The 21,016-nt window shown below is 47.3% G+C and overlaps 1 protein-coding gene across 3 annotated transcripts in view; it reads right to left on the reverse strand.

Moving 5' to 3' along the window:
- The window catches only part of ZNF777 (zinc finger protein 777), a 30,441-nt gene extending 13,700 nt beyond the window's left edge, over positions 1–16,741 (reverse strand). Inside the window, exons 1-4 of one of the 3 annotated variants that reach the window (XM_045388172.2) lie at positions 16,494–16,741; positions 10,866–11,726; positions 9,774–9,900; positions 6,683–6,796 (exon numbers count right to left, since the gene is read on the reverse strand). In XM_045388172.2, coding sequence (XP_045244107.2) covers positions 6,683–6,796; positions 9,774–9,900; positions 10,866–11,711 — 1,087 coding nt within the window. In that variant the 5' untranslated portion in view covers positions 11,712–11,726; positions 16,494–16,741. Of the gene's footprint in view, positions 1–6,682; positions 6,797–9,773; positions 9,901–10,865; positions 11,727–15,335; positions 15,932–16,493 lie in introns of those variants that run through there. The other 2 variants (XM_045388171.3, XM_065542726.2) reach the window with 2 other exon arrangements.
- Between the last annotated feature and the right edge of the window lie 4,275 nt (positions 16,742–21,016).

Raw genomic sequence — 21,016 nt, forward strand, 5'->3', positions numbered from 1 at the left:
AGTATAGTGAGTGCTTCCAGTGCCTGTAAACCTTCTTGCCTTCCCTAGATCTGACACTTTTTTCTTTTGCCCAGCTTACGACTAATTATCATGAACTCAGCCCCAAACTCCCCCAACCTTACCTTGCTAACTCTCCTCTCCAAACATTCAAATATATTGGGTGTTTATCCATTTCATCTACTTGAAGACAAATTTCTGGGACCTGTGGAGGTGCCCCACACAACCGGCTGCCTCTAGGTGCACAGCTGGCCTCTCGGAATGCCCTTGGGCCATGCCCCTGGAGTGCCTCCACCTCTCTCTCAAGTTGGCGTTTGTAATGCCTCCTTCTTGGTTTACTTCCTTATTTTGGCAAAGCACCTCCCCCAGTTTGATAAAGGATTTGTGGAGACTTGAACATCTCAAAATGTCTCAGTTTCACTCATATTTAATCGAAAGAGTTTGGCTAGATATTGAATTATAAGTTGGAAAATATTTTCCTTTGGAATTTGAAAGGCATTGCTCTACTGTCTTCTAGATCCCAATGTGGTTACAAATGTCTGAGGCCATTCTAATTCCTGTTTCTTCGCATGACTCTGTTTCTCTTCTCTGGAAGCTCATAGGATTTCCTTTGTTCTCAGTTGCTCTGAAAGTCCATGCTGAAAGTGTAGGTCTATTTTCTTCCAGTGCTCTGGGCAGCTGGCTCTTTCAATCTACAAAATTATGGCTTTAATTGGTGGGAATTTTTCTTGAATCATTTTGTTGATAATTCCCACCTGTTTTTGCTACTCTTTTTTTCTGGATATTCCTATTATCTGGATGTTGGATTTCCATCCTTCAATTTTCTTATTCTTTCCCTATTTCCTTCCATCCTTTATTTTTATTATTTCCCTATTTTCTTATCTTTTAGCTTTATTTTCTGGGATGTGTGCTTATCCTCCAACACTGCTCCTGAGTCTCTAACTTGTACTATTACATTTTTAATTTCCAAGAGTTCCTTTCTCTTCTTTTTTAAAAAAACAAGCATTACACTTTTGTGTCATGAATGCATTCACTTATTTTATCTAAGGATTTTATATGTAAGTATTCATATATACATTTTTTTCCTCTCTGCATGGTCTCTGTTCCTCTAAATATATTTTTTCTGATGTCTTTACTTATTCATCTCTGTACACCACAGACTTTTCCCAAATGTCTTCTGGTTCTTGGTTGTCCACGGAGACTTACAAGAGGACACTCAAGAGAACAAAGAGCTGAATGCATTTGGGTGGGGCTTGCTAACTATGTGTGGGTCTCTGCTTGGCCCATAGGGAGCTTTGGCCAAGTCATTTTACTCAGAAACCTCTTGGCCTGGTCCCAAAAGTCTCCATATAAGGCTCTTCCAATATCCTGCCCGATGGGTTTAATTCTGGGTGTTGGCAACATTCTGGAAGTCGAGTTAGGGAAGAAGTCTGCAGATCTCAATATCTGCACGTCAAGTCTCCTTCTTCCCATTTCCGATGTAGTGCCCCACCCTCAACTGTGCCTGGTGCCCATGTCCAGAAAGCCTCCTTTGCACCCTCTCCAGAGAATAAGCCTGTCACATAACACGGCTAGAGAAACGCAGATGCCTGTAGTAGGGACTGAGGGAGGCAATGGGAGCTGAGGGGAGTGTTAAGTGGTCAATTTAAAAGATGTTCAGCCAGCTGTCTGTGTTTAGCCTCACTTCATTCCTATTTCCAGGAATCTCTAGAGTCTCTGGTACTATTAACTCTTGAGCCCCAAGCAGGTGTGGGGGTGCAAATTGAGTTTCTTCTCAGTTTTCCCCAGTACCAATTTCAGATTCAGCTTACCACATCTATCCACTTGCTTCAGGGCTGAAAAACTTCATTGCTGTATCTCTTTTCTTTTTAAAAGTTCCTTCACTCTTATTTTAGAAGGATTTGGGAGGCCGGGCACAGTGGCCTCTAATCCCGGCACTTTGGGAGGCCGAGGCGGGCAGATTACCAGAGGTCGGGAGTTCAAGACCAGCGTGACCAACATGGATAAACCCCATCTCTACTAAAATACAAAATTAGCCAGGCGTGGTGGTGCATGCCTTAAATCCCAGCTACTGGGGAGGCTGAGGTGGGAGAATCACTTGAACCCTGGAGGTGGAGGTTGCAGATCGTGCCATTGCACTCCGGCCTGGGCAACAAGAGCAAAACTCCGTCTCAAAAAAAAAAAAAAAAAAAAGAAGGATTTGGGAGGTAGGAATAAATACATGTTCAATCTGCCCTGTTGAACTCAATCTTTCATTGTATACTGTTTTAAAAAATATATTTTTACTGAATAAGAAGTAATATATGCTTACATCAGAACATTTTACAAAACATAGAGAAATACGGCTTTGGTATGTTTCCATCCAGTTTTTTTAAACCTACTTTTGCTTACATCACTGACCTCACTATATTTACTTTTCACACTTCTACATCCTTAATCCTCCTATCAACTGGATCATTCCCATCAACATTTCAAACAGGCTTTAGCAATCCCCACCTTAGGCAAACAAGAATCCCCACAACTGTCCCATATTTCCACTCCCCCACAGCTACACTTGTTGAAATGACTGTCAGCACGTGCCATGTCTACTTCCCTGCCTCCCACCCGCTCCTCACCCACTGACTATCAGGCTGCCACCTCCACTAAGCTACCAATATTAGTCTTCCTAAGGTCACTGATGATTTTTAGCTTGCAATCCAATGGACACTTTTTAGTCTTCCTATTCCTAAACCACACAGCAGAATACAACACTGTTGGGCATACTCTCTCCTTCTGGAAACATTCTTCTCTAGAAATACCCAACAGGGCACTATCCTAATTTTCCTGCTACCTTTCTGGCCACTCTTTCTGTTTCCTTTGATTCCTCTGGCTCCTCCTTCTTTTTCCAAATCCTACAACAGTGGTTTTCAACCCTGGCTGCACATGAAAATCACCTTGGAAGCTAAAAAATACTAACACTTGGGCCCCATCGTGAACAACATATTCCAAATTCCCGAATCTGCCCCAAAACCCAGGGTTCTGCAGGGCATGGCTTGTGTTCTCCTCTCTTCCCCCTCTACAGACTGAGCAACCCAATGTATCTATGCTGCCGACACCAAATGTCCAAATGTGCCAAGGCCAGATGTCTCCAGCTCAGACCTCTGCTCTGAACTCCAGACTCCTTTATTCAGCTGCCTTCTCAACACCTGCTCTTTGATGTCTCACAGGGATCTCAAACCTAATGTGTTCAAAACGGAATTCTCAGTGTTTCTCCAAATCTGAACCTTACATTACCCTCCCTCTATTCTTACTTAAGCCAGAGGCCTAGGAGCCATCCTTAGCACCTCCCCATCCCTCCTATTCAACACCCACCAATCCCTAAGTCCTTCCTAGTCCACTGCCAAAGTATATCTTGACAACAGCCACTTCTCTCTCAGGGTGATGCCAAGGTTTCCTACCTGGAAGACAGAAAGAACCTCCAAGTGGTCTCCTAGCTTCCAGACCATCCTCCCTTCAGTTAGTCCTCCACGGAGCAACCAGAACCCTACTTGGCCTTCAGGTTTCCACTAGAAATCCCATGTCCTCAAAGAGGCCTTTCTGACTTCCCAAACTCAAGGGCACCTTTCCTGTCGTGGGCCTTGCAGTCCTGGATGTTCTGCATCCGTCACAGCTGGTGCCCGTGCTTTCATCTATCGGGGGTGTTTTGGTTGTTAATGTCAGTCTCTCCACAGGAGTTAAGTCTGAGGGCAAGGGCCTCAGGGTTAATGTAGTTCTTGACACAGTACCTGCTACCAAAGAGATCTGATGAACTAAATAAACATACGAATGAAACTTATGGTTTCAAAACTCTTCATAAATGTGATTTTAGTGTGTAATAGTCTATTATACTGTGATTTGTATTTGTACATCTTAATCTATATTTTGGATTCTTTTTCATGCTAGACTCTCAGGAAGTAAATTATTAGGTCAAATGTAAGAACATTTAAAATATTTAAAATATACTTAATAATAAGCCAGGTGCAGTGGTTCGTGCCTGTAATCCCAGCACTTTGGGAGGCTGAGGCAGGTGGATCACTTGAGGTTAGGAGTTCAAGACCAGCCTGACCAACATGGTGAAACCTCGTCTCTACTAAAAAAAAGTACAAAAATTAGTTGGGCGTGGTGGTGCACACCTGTAATCCCAGCTACTCAGGAGGCTGAGACAAGAGAATTGCTTGAACCAGGAGGTGGAGGTTGCAGTGAGCAGAGAGCACGCCACTGCACTCCAGCCTGGGCAACAAAGTGAAGCTCCATCTCAAAAACAAAACAATATATATATATACACACACACACACACACATATATAGTAAAAAAATATGTATATATTTTTAAGACTAGAAAGCATCAAATTGCTTTCTCGAGAGACTGAAATGATGAACCCTCCGAGTGGCAATGTCTGAGCACACAGATTTCAGCCATGCTTTCTGGTTCGCCTTACTCTTTGCTAATTTGCTAGGTGAAGATGGTGCCTGGCTTCTCCAGCCTCCAAGGCCACCCTTCCAGGGCTGTGAATGAATGGGAGCCCCTGTTCTGAGTATTTGGAGGGTTGACATCCGAATCATCTTTGGATCTCTTTGCCCTTGGGAACCCAACCATTAAATGGTAGTTTATTTGCTGAATTTACTCAGCCAATTCATAAAATTGTCATGTTTGGTATATTTGGAATTATGAGAAGTCTCAATTTTCTGGACTTTTTCCCCTTGGTCTCATACTTTTGGTCTGGCCCATGGCTGGATTTGCTGCCATTCTGCAAAGGGAGAAGGTGCTTGGATGGACATGTTACCACTGGAGTGTAGGGGCTCTGATACCTGCAGTTTTGCAGAACCAGCCTGCAACGGCAAGGCCGGGGCCTTTGGTTTAGCACAGAGGTGCGAGTGTGCAGCTCACGCTGTGGAGCAGCACTGCCTATGTCCTCCCCTGTCCTCCCACTGCAGACTCCCAGGGGCTGGAGATGGTGACTGGAACAAATGACACATTTCAGCCACACAAGGAGGCCTCTGTGAGGCTGCCTATTCCAGCAGAAGCTCCTGTGGAAGTGCATGTGCCAGAACAAACCCAGCCCAGGGCCGAATGGATTTGAGTTATTTTGCTTTTCAATTCTGGCCCCATTCTGTGAGAGGCCCATCTGTGATGAGGCTGTGAAAAGCAGACAGAGAAAGGGGATCCATGCTCTTGCATCCAGCTCTTCCAAGAAAATTCTATGAGAGCTGCACCTGAACCGCAAGTCCCTGCTGGGACAGCAGACTGTATTTTAGGATTTTTACCACAAATCATCTCTCCTGACTTCTCATTCTCTGCCTCCCAACCCTTCTTTCTCATTTCTTCTACCTAGAATCTCTCTATTCCTACTTGACCTTTGTTTTTGGATGTGGCCACTCAAACCTTTACGGTACTGACTGATTTTCCTCAACCAAAAGTTCACCCTGCCATGTGCCACACTGTCACCAACACCTCATCCTCATCGACTTTTAAATTCCTCTTTTCTGTCTGCCAGAATGAACTCAGGGTTAGCCCCTCCCCTCGAGTTAAATTTTAGGCAAATTCATAGAAAGTGACGCTGCTGGATTTCTCTGGGACATGCCAGCACTTGTATTTTTACAGGGTTCTGTCTCTCCCAGAAGTCACCTTTCCACTCAGCACATGGGGCTGACATTACTCCATGTTCCTAGAACATCTGCTTAGAGCCAGCTGATAGGTTCCCAAATCAATGACATTAGTTCCTAACAAGACCTGGCTGTTGGCCCCAAACAGAGTTCTCCAGGTGGATCATCCTCTTTCAGCAGACATAACTGCCAGTAACACTCAGCTATGTTCACACGCCACACCTGCCCACAAAGGACCAGGATCAGCTTCCGCTGATGACCGTCGAGGTAAGTGATGCAAGTCCAAGGGCAGTTCCCAAACAGGGGCTTCAAAGAGCAACCACGCACCACAAGAGCTCCTGCAGCATGAGTGTGTGAGCCACTGAGCCGGCCGCCGTGAATGGGGTGACCCCAGGCACACCAACAGCGGCTGGTCTACTGAGCCACTGCTACGTGCCAATCACTGTGCCAGGCCCCACGGTTAGATATTAGTGCCAGTTCTATTTTATAGATGAGACTCTAAAAAGATCTAGTAACTGAAATCCCATCACCAGTAAGCAGAAAAACTGTACTCAGATACAGACAGCCTCACACCAGAGAGTGCACATGAGCCACACAGCCTCTGGTCAGTCTCACTGGGCACATATCTGCTGACTCCACCTACATGCTGTCCTACTGAAGCTGTGCGTGTAGGATGTTCCCGATAAAGTCCATGCCTGCCCCTTATCCCTCCACTAACTACCTGCAGGACTCATGGATGTGGTCCTTTTCTCGGAAGTTCCAGGAATTTTAAGCACTAATGACTGCTTGACAAGTGACTGCCTTTCTTTGAGTTTCTCGCTTTATTTCCTACAGAGAGTGAGATGACACTTGGTCATGTCAAAAAATTCACGGCATTCCCATTAATCAACAAGTTAGGCTACTGGTGATCATGGCGCTCCAAAGGAGGTCCTGGCACCTGTGGGCCTCCTTCCTCCTAACATATCCCGGCAGGGCCTACCTTGGATTGTGCCGACTCATGCTGGGGCTTCCTGACTGGTGAAAGATCTAGAATGCAGAGCTGTGGATCACCCTTAGCCACTCACCAGCACTGGGATCTGTCGGCGTCTCACCCTCCTCAGAGTCTTCCTGCTCCTGCATGGTGGGCCGCTCCCCGCGTTCCATCTGTGACATGAGGTCTGGTTTGGAAATTGCATAGTCTGGACAGAAGAAAGGGAAAAAATATGCTCTGGGATGAGGTTGCACTGGATGTTGTTGTATCTTCTGTGGGCACGTGATTTCAGGAGCAGCTCCTCGACTGAAGACCATAATGGAAAACCACCAAGCCTCCCCACCTTTTCCGAAGAGAGGTGTGTGTGTGTGTGTGTCTGTGTGTGTGTGTGTGTGTGTGTGTGTGTGTAGATCATGTTGCTCAGAGGTGGTCAAAACCTGCCCAGGTTTTCATTACAAAGGCAGAAGATATTTGAAATTTTGTAAGGTAAAAAACTAATCCTGGCCAGGTACAGTGGCTCACACCTGTAATCCCAGCACATTGGGAAGCTGAGGCAGGTGGATCACCTGAGGTCAGGAGTTTGGGACCAGCCTGGCCAACCTGGTGAAACCCCGTCTCTACTAAAATTACAAAAAATTAGCCAGGCGTGGTAGCGGACGCCTGTAATCCCAGCTACTCGGGAGGCTGAGGCAGGAGAATCACTTGAACCTGAGAGGAAGAGGTTGCAGTGAGCCGAGATCTCACCACTGCACTCCAGCCTGGGCAACAAGAGTGAAACTCTGTCTCAAAAAAAGAAAAAAAGCAAAAAACTAATCCTGATAAAAATCTAAAAGCCATAAAATAAAATATCAAAAGATTTTCTTACATAAAATGAGTTCGCAGTTCTTTGGAAATAAAGTTAAAAGATGAAGAAACTTAGAGGAAATGTTATACATATATATATACATGTTTGTCATATGGCAAAGGGTTAATATCCATAGTTATACATAAAGAACTTCTATAACTAGTAAAATTGCAAAGTTATAAATAGGTAAATCGTAGAAGAAATATGAATGGCCAATAAATATATAAAAAGATGCACAAGTTCACTAATCATCAAAGAATACATATTCAAATAAATGAAGTAGGCCAGGCACGTGGCTCACGCCTGTAATCCCAGCACTTTGGGAGGCCGAGGCAGGCGGATCATGAGGTCAGGAGATCAAGACCATCCTGACTAACATGGTGAAATCCCATGTCTACTAAAAATACAAAAAAAAAAAAATTAGCCGGGCATGGTGGTAGGCACCTGTAGTCCCAGCTGCTCGGGAGGCTGAGGCAGGAGAATGGCGTGAACCTAGGAGGCAGAGCTTGCAGTGAGCTGAGATCGCGCCACTGCACTCCAGCCTGGGCGACAGAGCAAGACTCTGTCTCAAAAAATAATAAATAAATAAAAAATAAAATAAATGAGGTAGCATTTTTTACCTATAAAAAAGACTAACATTTAAAATAGAAGAACATCAGCTCAGGCCAGGGTATGAAGTGGTACTTTCACATACCCTTGCAGAAATATCAACTGGCTCAGCCTTCTGGAGTGTACCAGGCAGTAGCCATAAAACTGTAAATGTGCATCCTGTTTACCTGGCAATCCCACTTCTCAGTATCCGTCTTACTGAAACACACAGAAGTGCACAAATACACAGAGATGTTTATCATAACACTTTGTAACAGTGAGAAAAACAGAATCAACCTACTGATCAGCAACAGCAGAAAGGTCAAAAGCCCTAATGGTTCACATGGAACACTGCATTGTCTTTCCAAGGAGGCCTACGTATGCCGACATGGAACACTCTCTATGCCCCTACATTAGGTAATATAAGCAAATGGGCCCCTCTGTGCAAATCCCAAACCGCATGTGCATCAGTGCATGTATCATGCTTATATCTGCACATGCAAAAAAAGATGAGAGAGATCACAGGTCAAGGTGTTCATGGTGGTTACCTCCGGGGAGTGGTACTGGTGAATGGGTGGTGGTTGCTCTTAATTATATAAATCATTTAAATTGCTGAATTTTCACAATTAAAAAACACAATTAAAAGAATTTTAAAAGGAAGGGAATGTATCCTGTGGAAAGGTATGTATAAAATTGTCAGTTCTAGTTGGAATTAAAGTTTCTATGTGACAACACATTTAAATGTTTAAGATAACATTTTTGTATATATCCAAAAAGTTCTCTATATCGGAGAAACAGATACGCATATATAAAAGTAAAGTATATTTTTCCTTTTTTTTTTTTTGAAACGGAGTCTCGCTCTGTCGCCCAGGCTGGAGTGCAGTGGCTTGATCTCGGCTCACTGCAAGCTCCGCCTCCCAGGTTCACGCCATTCTCCTGCCTCAGCCTCCCTAGTAGCTGGGACTACAGGCGCCCACCACCACGCCCAGCTAATTTTTATATATATATATATATTTTTAGTAGAGACGGGGTTTCACCGTGTTAGCTAGGATGGTCTCGATCTGACCTTTTGATCCACCTGCCTCGGCCTCCCAAAGTGCTGGGATTACAGGTATGAGCCACCGCACCCGGCCATGTAGAGTCACAGGTTTTCTTCCTTAAATATTCTTAATGAAAATCACAAGAATCTACAGACTTTGGGGTAAGACAGATCTCCGTGAAACAAGCATTTAACCTCCCTTATCATAGCCTCAGTGTTCAGGCACCTGAATCATCAAACAGGAGTGTGAACACCAGTCTTAGCCTCCCCAACATCTTGGCTGTGTGGGTCCAAGAAGGTGATTCTTGTACAGCACCTCAAACATGGCTGGTACACAGTAGGCACTCAGCATACTTTTCTTTCATTCTTTTTTCCTTCCTTAATAATAGTTTGCTGGACAAACTAATTTATTAAAAAAGGGGTCCATGGGGAAAAATATGACAGAGAGACCACTGATGTCGAGATCTTTCTCTTCCTCCTTGTCCCAGCAGCGTCTCCGAGAGTGGGGTCTCAATTTACAAGCCATTCTGGCCTGGGCCGCGCTGATGTGTGTGGGTATATGAGGGCATTTGCTTTAATTTGTTGTGATCTGTAAAACTCTGTTCTCCTTGCTTGTGACTATTGGCTCTGCTGAGGTTCAGAACTCCCTAAGGTTATGAATGCACCTTGAGCTGGTGTACAGGCAGCCCTCAGCGAGTGAAGACTTCTCCTTACCCATGGAAACCAGGGACTCATAGTTGCCCCTCATCACGTTCTTGTAGAGCTCCTTCTGCCACTCGGACAGGTTTCCCCACTCCTGCTCCGAGAAGTGGACAGCGACATCATCAAATGTGACAGGGACCTGAAACCACACAGCAAACTCGGCTCAGACCCGCTGGAACGCAGTGACAGGCCCACAGCTGGCCAATCCCAAGGCCCAAACTCCTGGCTCTGGGCCTTCATCTACAACTTTTCTAGAAGTCTGGCCACTGTTCTGGCCCCAGAGAGTGAGGGGCCTGTCTTGTTGGATCCTTTTCCTGCCCTTCAGGATATAATTCTTGCAGCTCTAAAGCATGGTCTGTGGACCAGCAGCAATGGTGCTACCAGGAAACTTGCTAGAAATTCGAACTCTCAGACCCCACCTTAGACCTACTAAATAGCTTCTGCATTCAATAAGATCCTGGGGAGATCCATGTGCCCAGTAAAATTTGAGACATGCCCGGCTAGAGAACAGAATCTGTTTTCTCCCTACATATGGCTGTGAAAGGGGGCAGCAGCACTGAAGAAGAGAAAGCAAGCCAGTCTACACTCAAGCTCTTTCAGAACCTTCTGGAAAATAATATGGAAACCTAACTTCTCCAGCTTTTGAAAGGAAACCTCTTGAAATCAGTTTTCCTGGCACCAATATGGCTTGTAAGTGAACTGATAAACATGTGGAGCAGGACAGATCCTTGTGATGTTTAACCCAAGCTCCGTCCTCTGCTGCAATTGTAAAGCGAACGCACCCTCAGTGACTGATGGTAAAGCCTCTCCACGGCTCTCATCGGCCTTCGCTTTGCCTTCATAGCCTCTCACACCATGGACAGCTCTGCTGAACACCCTTCTAAACTGACAGCCCCTGATCCCAGGGGCATTTCTGTACTAGCCTATACTCTCATCAACACAAGAAATAATTTGATTTTGGCACATCCTAGCAACTGGGATCACTATATTTTTTCCTTTCTCAACCACCCCTTTCTTTCATATTATACTACATTCCTAAACCACACTCTAATTCAGATTCCTTGGATCAGCTTCCTTGGGAAGCCCCAGTTGGGATGTGCTTACCTTGGGAACTTCTCCATTGCTGCCGGGGGGCAGCCGCAGGATCCAGAAATTTCTGTTTTTCAGCAGGTTCTCCATGTTCTCCAGCCGCCTCTGCAGCAGCCCATACTCCTGCAGCAGGGTCCCCAGCACGACCCACTTGCTCTCCAGATGGTTCGCAAACTCCACGGCTGTCTTTTCGCAGTCGGCTATCTTCTTTTCATTTGTCCCCGTCCTGCCTTCCAGGGTCAGTAGCCTCATGGCCTGGGCCTCCAGCTTCCTCTCCACTGCTTGGACGGCAGCCCACACAGCCAAGCGGGTGATCTCCGCTGTGGGGAGCGGCTGTTCCTTCTGGACTGCAGAAGAGATCTGGAAGGGGGTGTCCTTTTGGGAAACCGGGCTCTGGAGCAGGGGGTCCACGTCAGTCTCGGGAACTGTTGGGGAAAGGGTCAGGGGGTCTTTCTCAGGAGTTTCAGGGGAGTGAACGGGGGCTTCTTGGTGGTGGGGGGAGTGGGAGAGAAGGGAGATTTCTTGTTCAGCAGCAGCTGGGGGTGGATACTGGGTCCCTTCCTGGGAAGCCAGGGGGCCCTGGAGAGGAGTCTCTTGCTCAGAAGCGGCAGAACACAGGAGTGAGGGTCCCTTCTGGAGCACATGTGGCATCCAGCCAGAAGTCTCTTGCTTGGGAGCACTGGAAGTTTGGGGCAGGGAGGCTTGTCGGGGAATGGTGGGAGACAAAGAAGGAATTTCTTTGGGAGGAAGAATGCGGGATTGGAACAGAGTTTCTCGAGGGAGTCCAGCAGGGGCCTGACGTAAGGTTTCTTCTTGCGGAACACTGGGGAACGACAGAGGTGATGAGCGTTGATTCTCCATGTCCAGCTGTTGAACCTGTGTTCATGGAAGAAAGGAAAAGAGGATTGAAGGTCACAGTCTCCAGCTAGCAAAATAAATCCCAAAGACAAGTATACACATAAAAAGTGCTTCCATTTGGTAGCAATAACATGTGCCCCTCAAATGTGAATCTCTTCTAGAGACCACAGCACCAATTTAGACATCAATTATAACACTATTATGAACAGCAAATGAAAGATGATTATGCCATCTTTTCTTTCTTACAGAGCCATCTCCTTTTTACAACATACACTGCACAGGTACCTTACGAACAGCAGTGTGGGAGAGGGGAAGGGTGCTGGGTTCCTGTTAGAACATGTGGCTTTTGGCCCTGTCTACACCTAATGCCACCTGTGTCACTCTGGATCAGTCGTTTGACCTCTCTGTTCTTAGTGCCCTGTGTCCTCATCCGTAAAACGAGGATAATAATATCTGGCACACACACCACCCCCCCGAGTTGTTAGAGCAGTGAACATAAAACTTTGAGAAACAAAAGAGCAGAATTTTGTAAAAGCCAAGCACTTACTATCCTACATCTCCCAGCAGGGGTGGGGGTTCACCAGCAGGGGCCGGAACTGTTAATGTTCTTAACTGGAAGGTGGACTTGGCATCCAGCCACCACCACTTCTACCAGCATTAGGCCTTTGTGGTGCCCTGGGTTCCTTCCTTCATTCAGTCCAAAAGTGAGGACATGACATTATCTGAAGTTTCCCAGACTCCTACTCTTTGATAACAGTTGCACTGCAGACTCATCTCAATGAGTCAGTATGGTATATGTTTGACTTGGAAACATCTTCTATGTGCCCGGCCCCTGCTGTAGAGGCTGAATGGACTTCTGGATATTTTGGCCTGGTTCTGCTATAAGCAGAGCGAGACATCAAGGCAGGTGAAGGCAGGCAATTCAACCACTCCTAGGAGTGGGCAGTGATCCACTGCAGTAGGTGTGCTCAGGTGGTCTGGGTTCCACCCTCGGGTTTCCGAGGTGGGGAATGAGGAAGCAGTGAGGCCTGGAAGGACGGGCAACAGAGCAGAAGTCAGCCGGACTGGTGACTGGTATCCAGATTTGGGGGGACTAGACCACCACAAAGACTTGGAGTCCTTCTGGGATCTCAATGACCCACGCTCTCCTTGTTCCCCACCCTGCCATACTCACATTGAGAGAATTCTTGAGTCACTGGGAGGCGAAGCCACGATCTTCTGTGAGTAACTAGTTATGTATTTACCTACCTAGATCACCAGTATCTTTCGGAACCGAACACAATTTCTCCTGTTACAATGTCTGTCCACTCCCTCATCATCTTCCTTCAGTGAATCTGCTCAGTCACTATGCTCTATATCCAAGTGGTCTTTAATTAAAATTTCAATTTTCTTCAGTTGAAAATTAGCATATCCCCAGTGTTCAGTCTGACATATAGTATGTGTATAGTATGGGCCTGAAGAGTAAATTGTTGAGTTACAAAAAAATTATTAGGATAAATAATGACGTTCCTTTAGTCACCTATCAGAGACTTATCTAAAGCTATTCCATATCTTCTACAGCTTTTTTTTCTTTTATTGGTTCATTTATAGGTGACTTAACTGTGACAGCATCATACTTTTAAGCCACGGATTGAATATTCAAGATCCTAGTCACAAAAGGTTTTTGAGGTAGTATCGTCTAATGGCCTCTACCTTGAACCAGACATGAGCACTAATCAGCTGAGAATGGCTAACAATTATCCAGTATTTATTATGTGCCGTGAGCTGTGTTAAGCATTTTAAAGGATTATCTCATTTAATCCTCACAAAATCTATGAAACAGGTACTACTAGAGTTACTACCCATACTTAGTACAGGAGGACACTGGGGACAGGAGAGGCTAAGCAACCTGCCCCAAGTCACCCAGTGTTCTGGTTCCACAGCCTGCAGACTACCTCCAGGCCTTAACTGTCAACTGAGGCAGCTGACCAGGCAGGTGTGTGCTCTGAATCCTTTTTACCTCTAAAATCCCGAGGCCAGATATTATTAATACACAAAGACTTGTGGCAGGTTGGATAGGGTTGGGAGAGGTGGGGAGGAAGGCCTTGCCTTTAGAGATATTATCATTTAAGTTGGGGTCAGGGACCTCTTTGAAAACCTAATGAAAGTTTTGGGTTCTTGTCCTCAAAAAACACACAAGGGCACATACATAGAATTTTGCAAACATCTTCAAGGAACTCACAGACCCCTAAACCTGCAGGCTCATCAACAGCTAAGCCATCTCTCAACTCTTCACTGAGGTGAAGGAAGCGCTGGGGGGCCCTCAAGGCTAGGTGCCTGGCTCTCAGGGAAAGTGACTGCCTAACACAACACAATAGGCACATTACAGCCCTTGCCTCAGAGGGAGATTAGGGTATCTGTCTAGCACTAGAAAGAAGGGGGAAAAAAAAATCCCAGGGGAGCAAGTGAGTCTCTGAGTAATGCAGAGGTTTAACTGAAACAATGAAAAAAAAAAAAAAAAAAAAGCCGCCAGTATAGTAGACAGAGCCAGCAGACCAAGGCATCTTTACCAGCTAGACAAATCAGAGCTCAAAGGAAAATACTATTTCTTTGCTATTATTAGACTGTCTCTCTCCATTTCCGGATTTGGAGGGCTGTAGAGGGGCCATGGGAGTGTGTTCCCTCCCTCGCCTCCCAAATAAAAGCCCTTTGCTATAATTTCATCCATCCCAGTAAACCTGTGGCTTATCTCACCCTAAGCAGAAAGAAATGCCCAAAGAGAGGGAGGGAGCTGTAAATATATCTAAAACGAATAAGCTCAAATTCTCAAATTGCTGGTAGGGGGTTGGAGGGAGAATTCTTTTGAACCATATTCGTAGGATTTAACCGTCCCTCCTTCCCCCACGGATCAGGAGTGGACAGAGTCTCCAGGATTCATGCCACATTAGCAGAAGCATCCATAACCACAGTATCTGACTTATTAAGAAAGTCGTGGCATTTTTTTGAATGACCCAGTATAGTTCACCCAGCATTATATACCATTCAAGGCCCCGGAAGGACTGAGTCCGGAATAAGGCATGTAAAAATCTTCGTTTTATTTTACTTTCCCAAGAGTTTTTTTTTTAATTAAAGAATTGGGAGGCTTTTTAGAAAGCTATATATCCTGCCTCCTTCCTGTGTACACAATAGGAAACTGAGGCTCAAAGGCACTGACTCCCATGCAGTAATCCTCTCACTAACATGGCCAGGAGGTCTCAAAGAGCAGGTCTGCGGGAGGATCTGAGGGATGATTTTTTAAGAGTGGCTCCCTGAAGAGGAACATCAGCCCCCAACCCCCGAGAAGCTCACTCCCCAGACACCATCTGTCAGGACACCCAAAGTTTAGCCCGCGACCTTCCAGACGCAGAGGCCGGAGGCCGAGGCTTGAGCTCAGAGGGTAACCTGCTCCCACCGCGGAGATGCCCAGCTGGGCGCTGCCCGGCCTCCCCCACCGCCTCCGACGGGCCGCGTCTGCTGCCAGGGCGGCCCAGGCCCCTCACCCAGGGGCGGCCGCCGCCAGAGCCACCCCCTCCCCGTCCAGGCCCGCAGCCCGCTGGGCAGGCCTTTCTGGGGCCGCCGCACCGTGCCACGGATGCCTTGCTACGTGACCTTGGGGCCGGAAGGGCGGGTGGCCGCCAGGTGTCTGTGCCTCAGTGTCTCCGTTCTGCGAAATGGGAGAGCCGCGTCAGCGCCGCGCCCGGGCCGGCGAAGGCTCCGCGGGGCCGAGCTCTGCGGAAAACGTGCCGGCCGCTACCCCGACGGACGCAGCGCGGGCCCCGCAGGGAGCGAGCGCGCCTCCGGGCGCCCCACCTCGGGGCCGCGTGTGTGCCGGGCCGGGCGTCAGCGCAGCCTCGCACGGACGGCGGTGGGGCCCGTAGCCCTCCCCCACCGCCCGGGTCAAGACGCGCGGGCCCCTCCAGGGCGCCCCCACCCCCCGCGCCAACGTCGCAGCGTTTCTGCCCCTTACCAAGATCCCAGGCCGGGCCGCCGAGCCGGGGACACGCAGGCCGTCCCCGGGGCCCCGAGGCCGCGCGTCCGTGCGCGCGCGGGCCGCCCTCACCGGAGCCGGGGCCGCCTCGGCCATGGCCCTGCGCTGTCCGACCCGGGCCCCCGGAGTCGCCGCCGCTACTGCCGCCGCCGCCGCCGCCGCTGCCGCTGTTGCGCGCGGCCCCACGCAGGCCCGGCCGCCCGGCGCTCTCCGCAGGCGGCGCCGGCCCAACCCTGTCTTCCCCGCCGGGACTCGCGCGCGGCCGTCGGGCCCCGGCCTGCTCGGGGCGCGCGGGGCGAGCGGGCGCGGGGCCGCGGAGCCCGGGCGGCGGCGTCGGAGCGGGGCGCGCGGCTGTGCGGGCGGCCCGGCCGGCTGCGTCCCGGCGGCGAGCTGGGCCCCGGCCCTCAACGGCGGCCCCCGGCCCGCGCGCCGCCCCTCTGCGGCCGCGGCTGGGACCCCGGCTCCGGCCCCGGCCCCGGCTGCGAGCTGCGCTGCCGTCCCGGCGCCTCTTCAGCAGGGGAGCTGCACAGCAGCTGCCATGTTGCTACAAACTGCATCCTGGGAGGCATGTCCCTCTCAGGCCGTTTAAAGAGAAACACTCCGAGGCTCGTCGGAGGCTGCCGGAACCCAGACAGCTCCATCTACAGCTGGTAGGAGCGAACAGTGTCGAGCGAGCCGCCCGGCGGCGACGGACACGCCCTGAGCCCGGGCCAGCCCGTCGTGGAGCCCGGGCCGAACCGCCGGGGCCTCCCACCCTCCAGGACCCTCCGGCCTCTCACCTGGGGTCCTCTCCTGCCCGGACACCCTCGGGCGAGGCCAGGAGGCGCGCGGGCGGAGGCGAAGTCGGAGCGCGCAGCCCAGGCGACGTGCTGGGGTCTGGAGGCGGCTTGATTGGCTCCGACAGCCTTCCTCCCGCCGATCCCCTGCGCCTCTCACACCCAGAACCCGGGGTCGTTCCCTTTCAAAACCTGCGCTCACAAAGGGATCTAAGAAACCCGTCACACCAGAGAAAGCCCGGAGTTCATGTGACCAGCTCAGTGCAGCCCGGGTTCCAGGGACGCGGGCTGTGCTTCCAAGGGGAGCCAGGGGGTTGGGTGCTTTTGTGAAATGCCCGAGTGTTGTTTTCGACATGAAAGGACAGAATTCCTAGAATCAGACCCTGCTGGGGATGGAAGTGGCCAGACGGGTCATTTAGGAGGAAACTGAGGCCGAGTGGGAGGTGACTTGTTTACCCTCAGTCACAGTGTGAATGAATGCTCTTTGTAACCATGAGAAGTCCCAAAAGAAATGCAGGAGCTTAGAGTTGAAGACTCCCCTTCCTGGACAGGTCCACTTAACCGTGTATTAATTGAATACCTACGAGGTGGCGAGAACTGGGGATAAATTGAAAAGGAAAAAAAAAGAAGAAACTATAGGCAGGCGTCCTGGTTATTAGCGATGAAGCCCAACTGGAACTAACTTAAGTGAGGGGGAAGGCGGGGGGAGCAGAGGACATGTGTTTACCTAATGGAACCCCAGGAGTGGAACTGGTCTTGGAAGGCAACAGGACTCAGTATGCTGGCAGCTCAGATAATGGAAAGTTATAGCCGGGCGCGGTGGCTCATGGCTGTAATCCCAGCACTTTGGGAGGCCGAGGTGGGCAGATCACGAGGTCAAGAGATTGAGACCAACCTGGCCAACGTGATGAAAACCCGTCTCTACTAAAAATACAAAAATTAGCTGGACGTGGTGGCACGGCCCTGTAGTCTCAGCTACTCGGGCTGGCTGCGGCAGGAAAATCGCTTGAACCCGGGAGGCAGAGGTTGCAGTGAGCCGAGATCGGGCCACTGCACTCCAGCCTAGGGGACAGATCAAGACTCTATCTCAAAAAAAAAAAAAAAAAAAAGGAAAGTTACGGATAGAGGTAAGGCCAGAGCTATGCATCCTGTCCCCTCCCTTCCCGGAGGCTAGAGTTCTCACTCAGGTCTTTATGCATTTCCTAACATGTGTGCATTCGTAAACAATGCACACTACGGGTTTTGGTGTTTTTACATTTTATGTGAATGATATTATCCAGTCCCTATCCTGTTGCAACTTGCTTTTTTCCATGGGTCATTTTGTTTTTGAGATAAAGACATGTTTAAACAAGAATATCTGGTTCATTCATTTTACCCGCAATATAGTAGTTCATTGAATATATAAACTACAGTTTACGTTCCATTCGCCCTAGAGGAATGAGAACAAACCTGCTGCCAGCGACATCTGCATGCATGTCTTATTGTGCACTGCTAAAGTGCGTCTCGAGAGACGCCTAGACATGGGACTCTGGATGGCAAGAGCACCTTCATCTTTCCCTGGCTTCCCGAACTGCTCCCTGAAGGGATGATGCCCACTTACACATCCACCATCGTGTAATTTTCTCTTTCCCCATCCTGGCTCATACTTACTGATAATGGACTCAGAACGTTTGCCGACATGATGAGTGTGAAATGGTAGCTCATTATTTTAATTTGTATTTGTATTAATGAAGTTGGGCATCTTTTCATGTTTACCAGACATTTGGTTTCTTCCTCTGTAAATTTCCTCTTCATATCATTTGCCAATGTTTCTGTTGTGAGATCTTTTTCTTATTGGCTTATAGTTGTTTCATTAAAAATCTATTCTGGATGTTAATCATATCACCAAACATTTAATGTAATTACTAATATGATTGCATTTAAATCTACCATCTTACTAGTTATTTTCTATGTGTTCCAGCTGTTCAGTGATACCTCTCTCTCTCTCTCTCTCTCTGTTTCTCTCTCTGCCTGCTTTGGGGTTGAGGTTTTTTTTTTAATTCTATTTTTATATTAATACTCTATTTTTTAGTAATTTCTATTTTCACCGTTCTTTTACTAGTTACATATAATGGTTGTCCTCAGTTTTACAATATACATCTTTAATTTTTTAACAGTCTACATAAATTATGCCACTTCACATATGGTGCGATAACCTTACAACAGGTTATCCCTACCATCTTTTATACTGTTGTTAGCATACATTTGATGTTTATGTATATAATCTCCACAATACCTTGTTAGATGTGCAGATGGCAAGTATCTTCTCCCAGCCTGTCTTTTAACATGTTTCATGGTAAGTGTTGCATAAACATTAAACATTTTTTAATTAAAGTATTATTTATATGCAGTGTAATGCAGATTTCAAGTTTATGGCTTGTCTAGCTTTGACAAATGCAAAGACTTATGTACTCCATACCTGCCATCAAGATATAAAACATTTCAGCTGGGCACGGTGGCTCACGCCTGTAATCCTAGCACTTTGGGAGGCCAAGGCGGGTGGATCACCTGAGGTCAGGAGTTCGAGACCAGCCTGGCCAACATGGTGAAACCTCATCTGTACTAAAAATACAAAAATTAGCTGGTCATGGTGGCAGGCGCCTGTAGTCCCAGCTACTCAGGAGGCTGAGGCAGGAGAATCGCTTGAACCTGGGAGGTGGAGGTTGCAGTGAGCCAAGATCGTGCCACTGTACTCCAGCCTGGGCAAGAGAGCAAAAACTCCATCTCAAAATAAATAAATAAATAAATAAATAAAGCATTTCATTACTGAAGAAAGTTCCCTTATGTTCTTTTTCAGTCTTTGAGTTCTGATGAATCCATGCATCTGTGTTCTGCCATGGTAGATTACTTTTGCCTTTTCATAGAAATGGAATCATACATATACACTCTTCTGTATGTAGGTTCCTTTAGTCAGCATACTGCTTTTGAGATTCTGTCATGCTGTTGCATTTTCAGTAGTTCAGTCCTTTGTGTTTCTCAGTAGTACATATTTCATTTCATAAAATTACATGCTTAATATGAATTTATTCCTATAATTGTGTATACTCGTGGTTTATTTTCCCCCCACAAGACTACCAACTGTATATTTGCACATTAATACTAAATATTGTGCAGTCAGCTGCAGATTTTTGTTATGAATGTATCACAAATTGTTAGCAAAAAGTGTTTTGTATTTTCTTCAGTAAATGGTTCTTCTTTTAAAAAACATTTTGTATATTGTATTATTATTTATTTCTGATTACTGCATTGTAGTTTTAAAGAGTAGCCTGAGTAAAATATGTTATTTGGAATTTGTTGTGATTTGCTTTGCAACCTATTTTTGTAAATATTCCATGTATACTTGAAAAGAACAAAATCTCTAATTGTTTCAACAAGACTAGTTGAATATGCTTTTGAAATTTTCTATATCCTTACTAATTTTTCTTTATCAATTACAGAGAGAAGTATGTAGAAATCTCCTATTGTGACTTTTCCTTTTTTTTCTTTGTAATTCTGTCATTTTTTGCATTATATATTTTGAGGCCATGTTGTTAGGAACATTGAACCTCATTTTTTTTCATAACATTGTGATCTTATTTATTGTAGTAATGCTTTTTGCATTAAAGCCTGTTTTGTCCAGTAATATTAATGCTCCAGCTTTCTTTTGGTTAATGTCTGCTGGTATATCTTTTTCTGTCCAATGAGTTACTTTGAACTATTTTGTGCCCTCAAGTTTTAGGTATATTGCTTGCAAACATCATGTGACAGGATGTCAAGCATTATTTTGCCTGTGTCTGGGAATTGAGGCTAAGGCTCAGTACTAAGGATAATAGTTGTGAGGAACCCCACATTTTAACTTCATGTGGCCGAAAGGAGTTGAGACAGTCACTTACAGAGCTGACCAGGAGGTACCACCTCAGGACTGGCCCACCACTGACACCCCTACCCCCATACACAGAAAAAGAAGACTTCAAGAGAGGGAGATTGTTGGCTATTCCTTCCCTTTCCACCACATGAGAGAGTCTTGGTCTCCTTTTGTGGGAGCCCAGGACATGGCTCATAAGCCTTTTCAGTCTCCATCTTCCACTGTAGGGAAGAAGAGGAGGCCTTTGATATGTGTCTCCTGAAGTGTGTGGATGTACTGAATCATGGAAACAGTATTTCATGTCGATTTCTGAAGAAGTAACTCATCAGAGCAGGGCTTAAAGCAACATAGGTGGGGCTATTCCCACTCCATCCCAGTTCCTCTCAACCTGATGGTGCGATGAGACCTCATCAGCTTCCTTGCCTCCCTGGGACAGAGCAGGGAGGGCAGGGAGGGGCAGGGACTCTGTGGCTGCTGTGAGCCACAGGCCACAGGATGAGACGTCTGCCCCTGAGAAAGAGTTAGGGTCAGTACTTTCCAGATCCGTCTCTTAGGGGTGATTCTCAGTGTCAGAGCGGGTGAGGGTGAAGCTGAGCACTACCCCACTTACCTGGACGCTACCATACCAGCAGATGCCTGCAGT

This window comes from Macaca fascicularis, chromosome 3 (assembly GCF_037993035.2).
Source record: "Macaca fascicularis isolate 582-1 chromosome 3, T2T-MFA8v1.1".
NCBI classification, from domain to species: domain Eukaryota; kingdom Metazoa; phylum Chordata; class Mammalia; order Primates; family Cercopithecidae; genus Macaca; species Macaca fascicularis.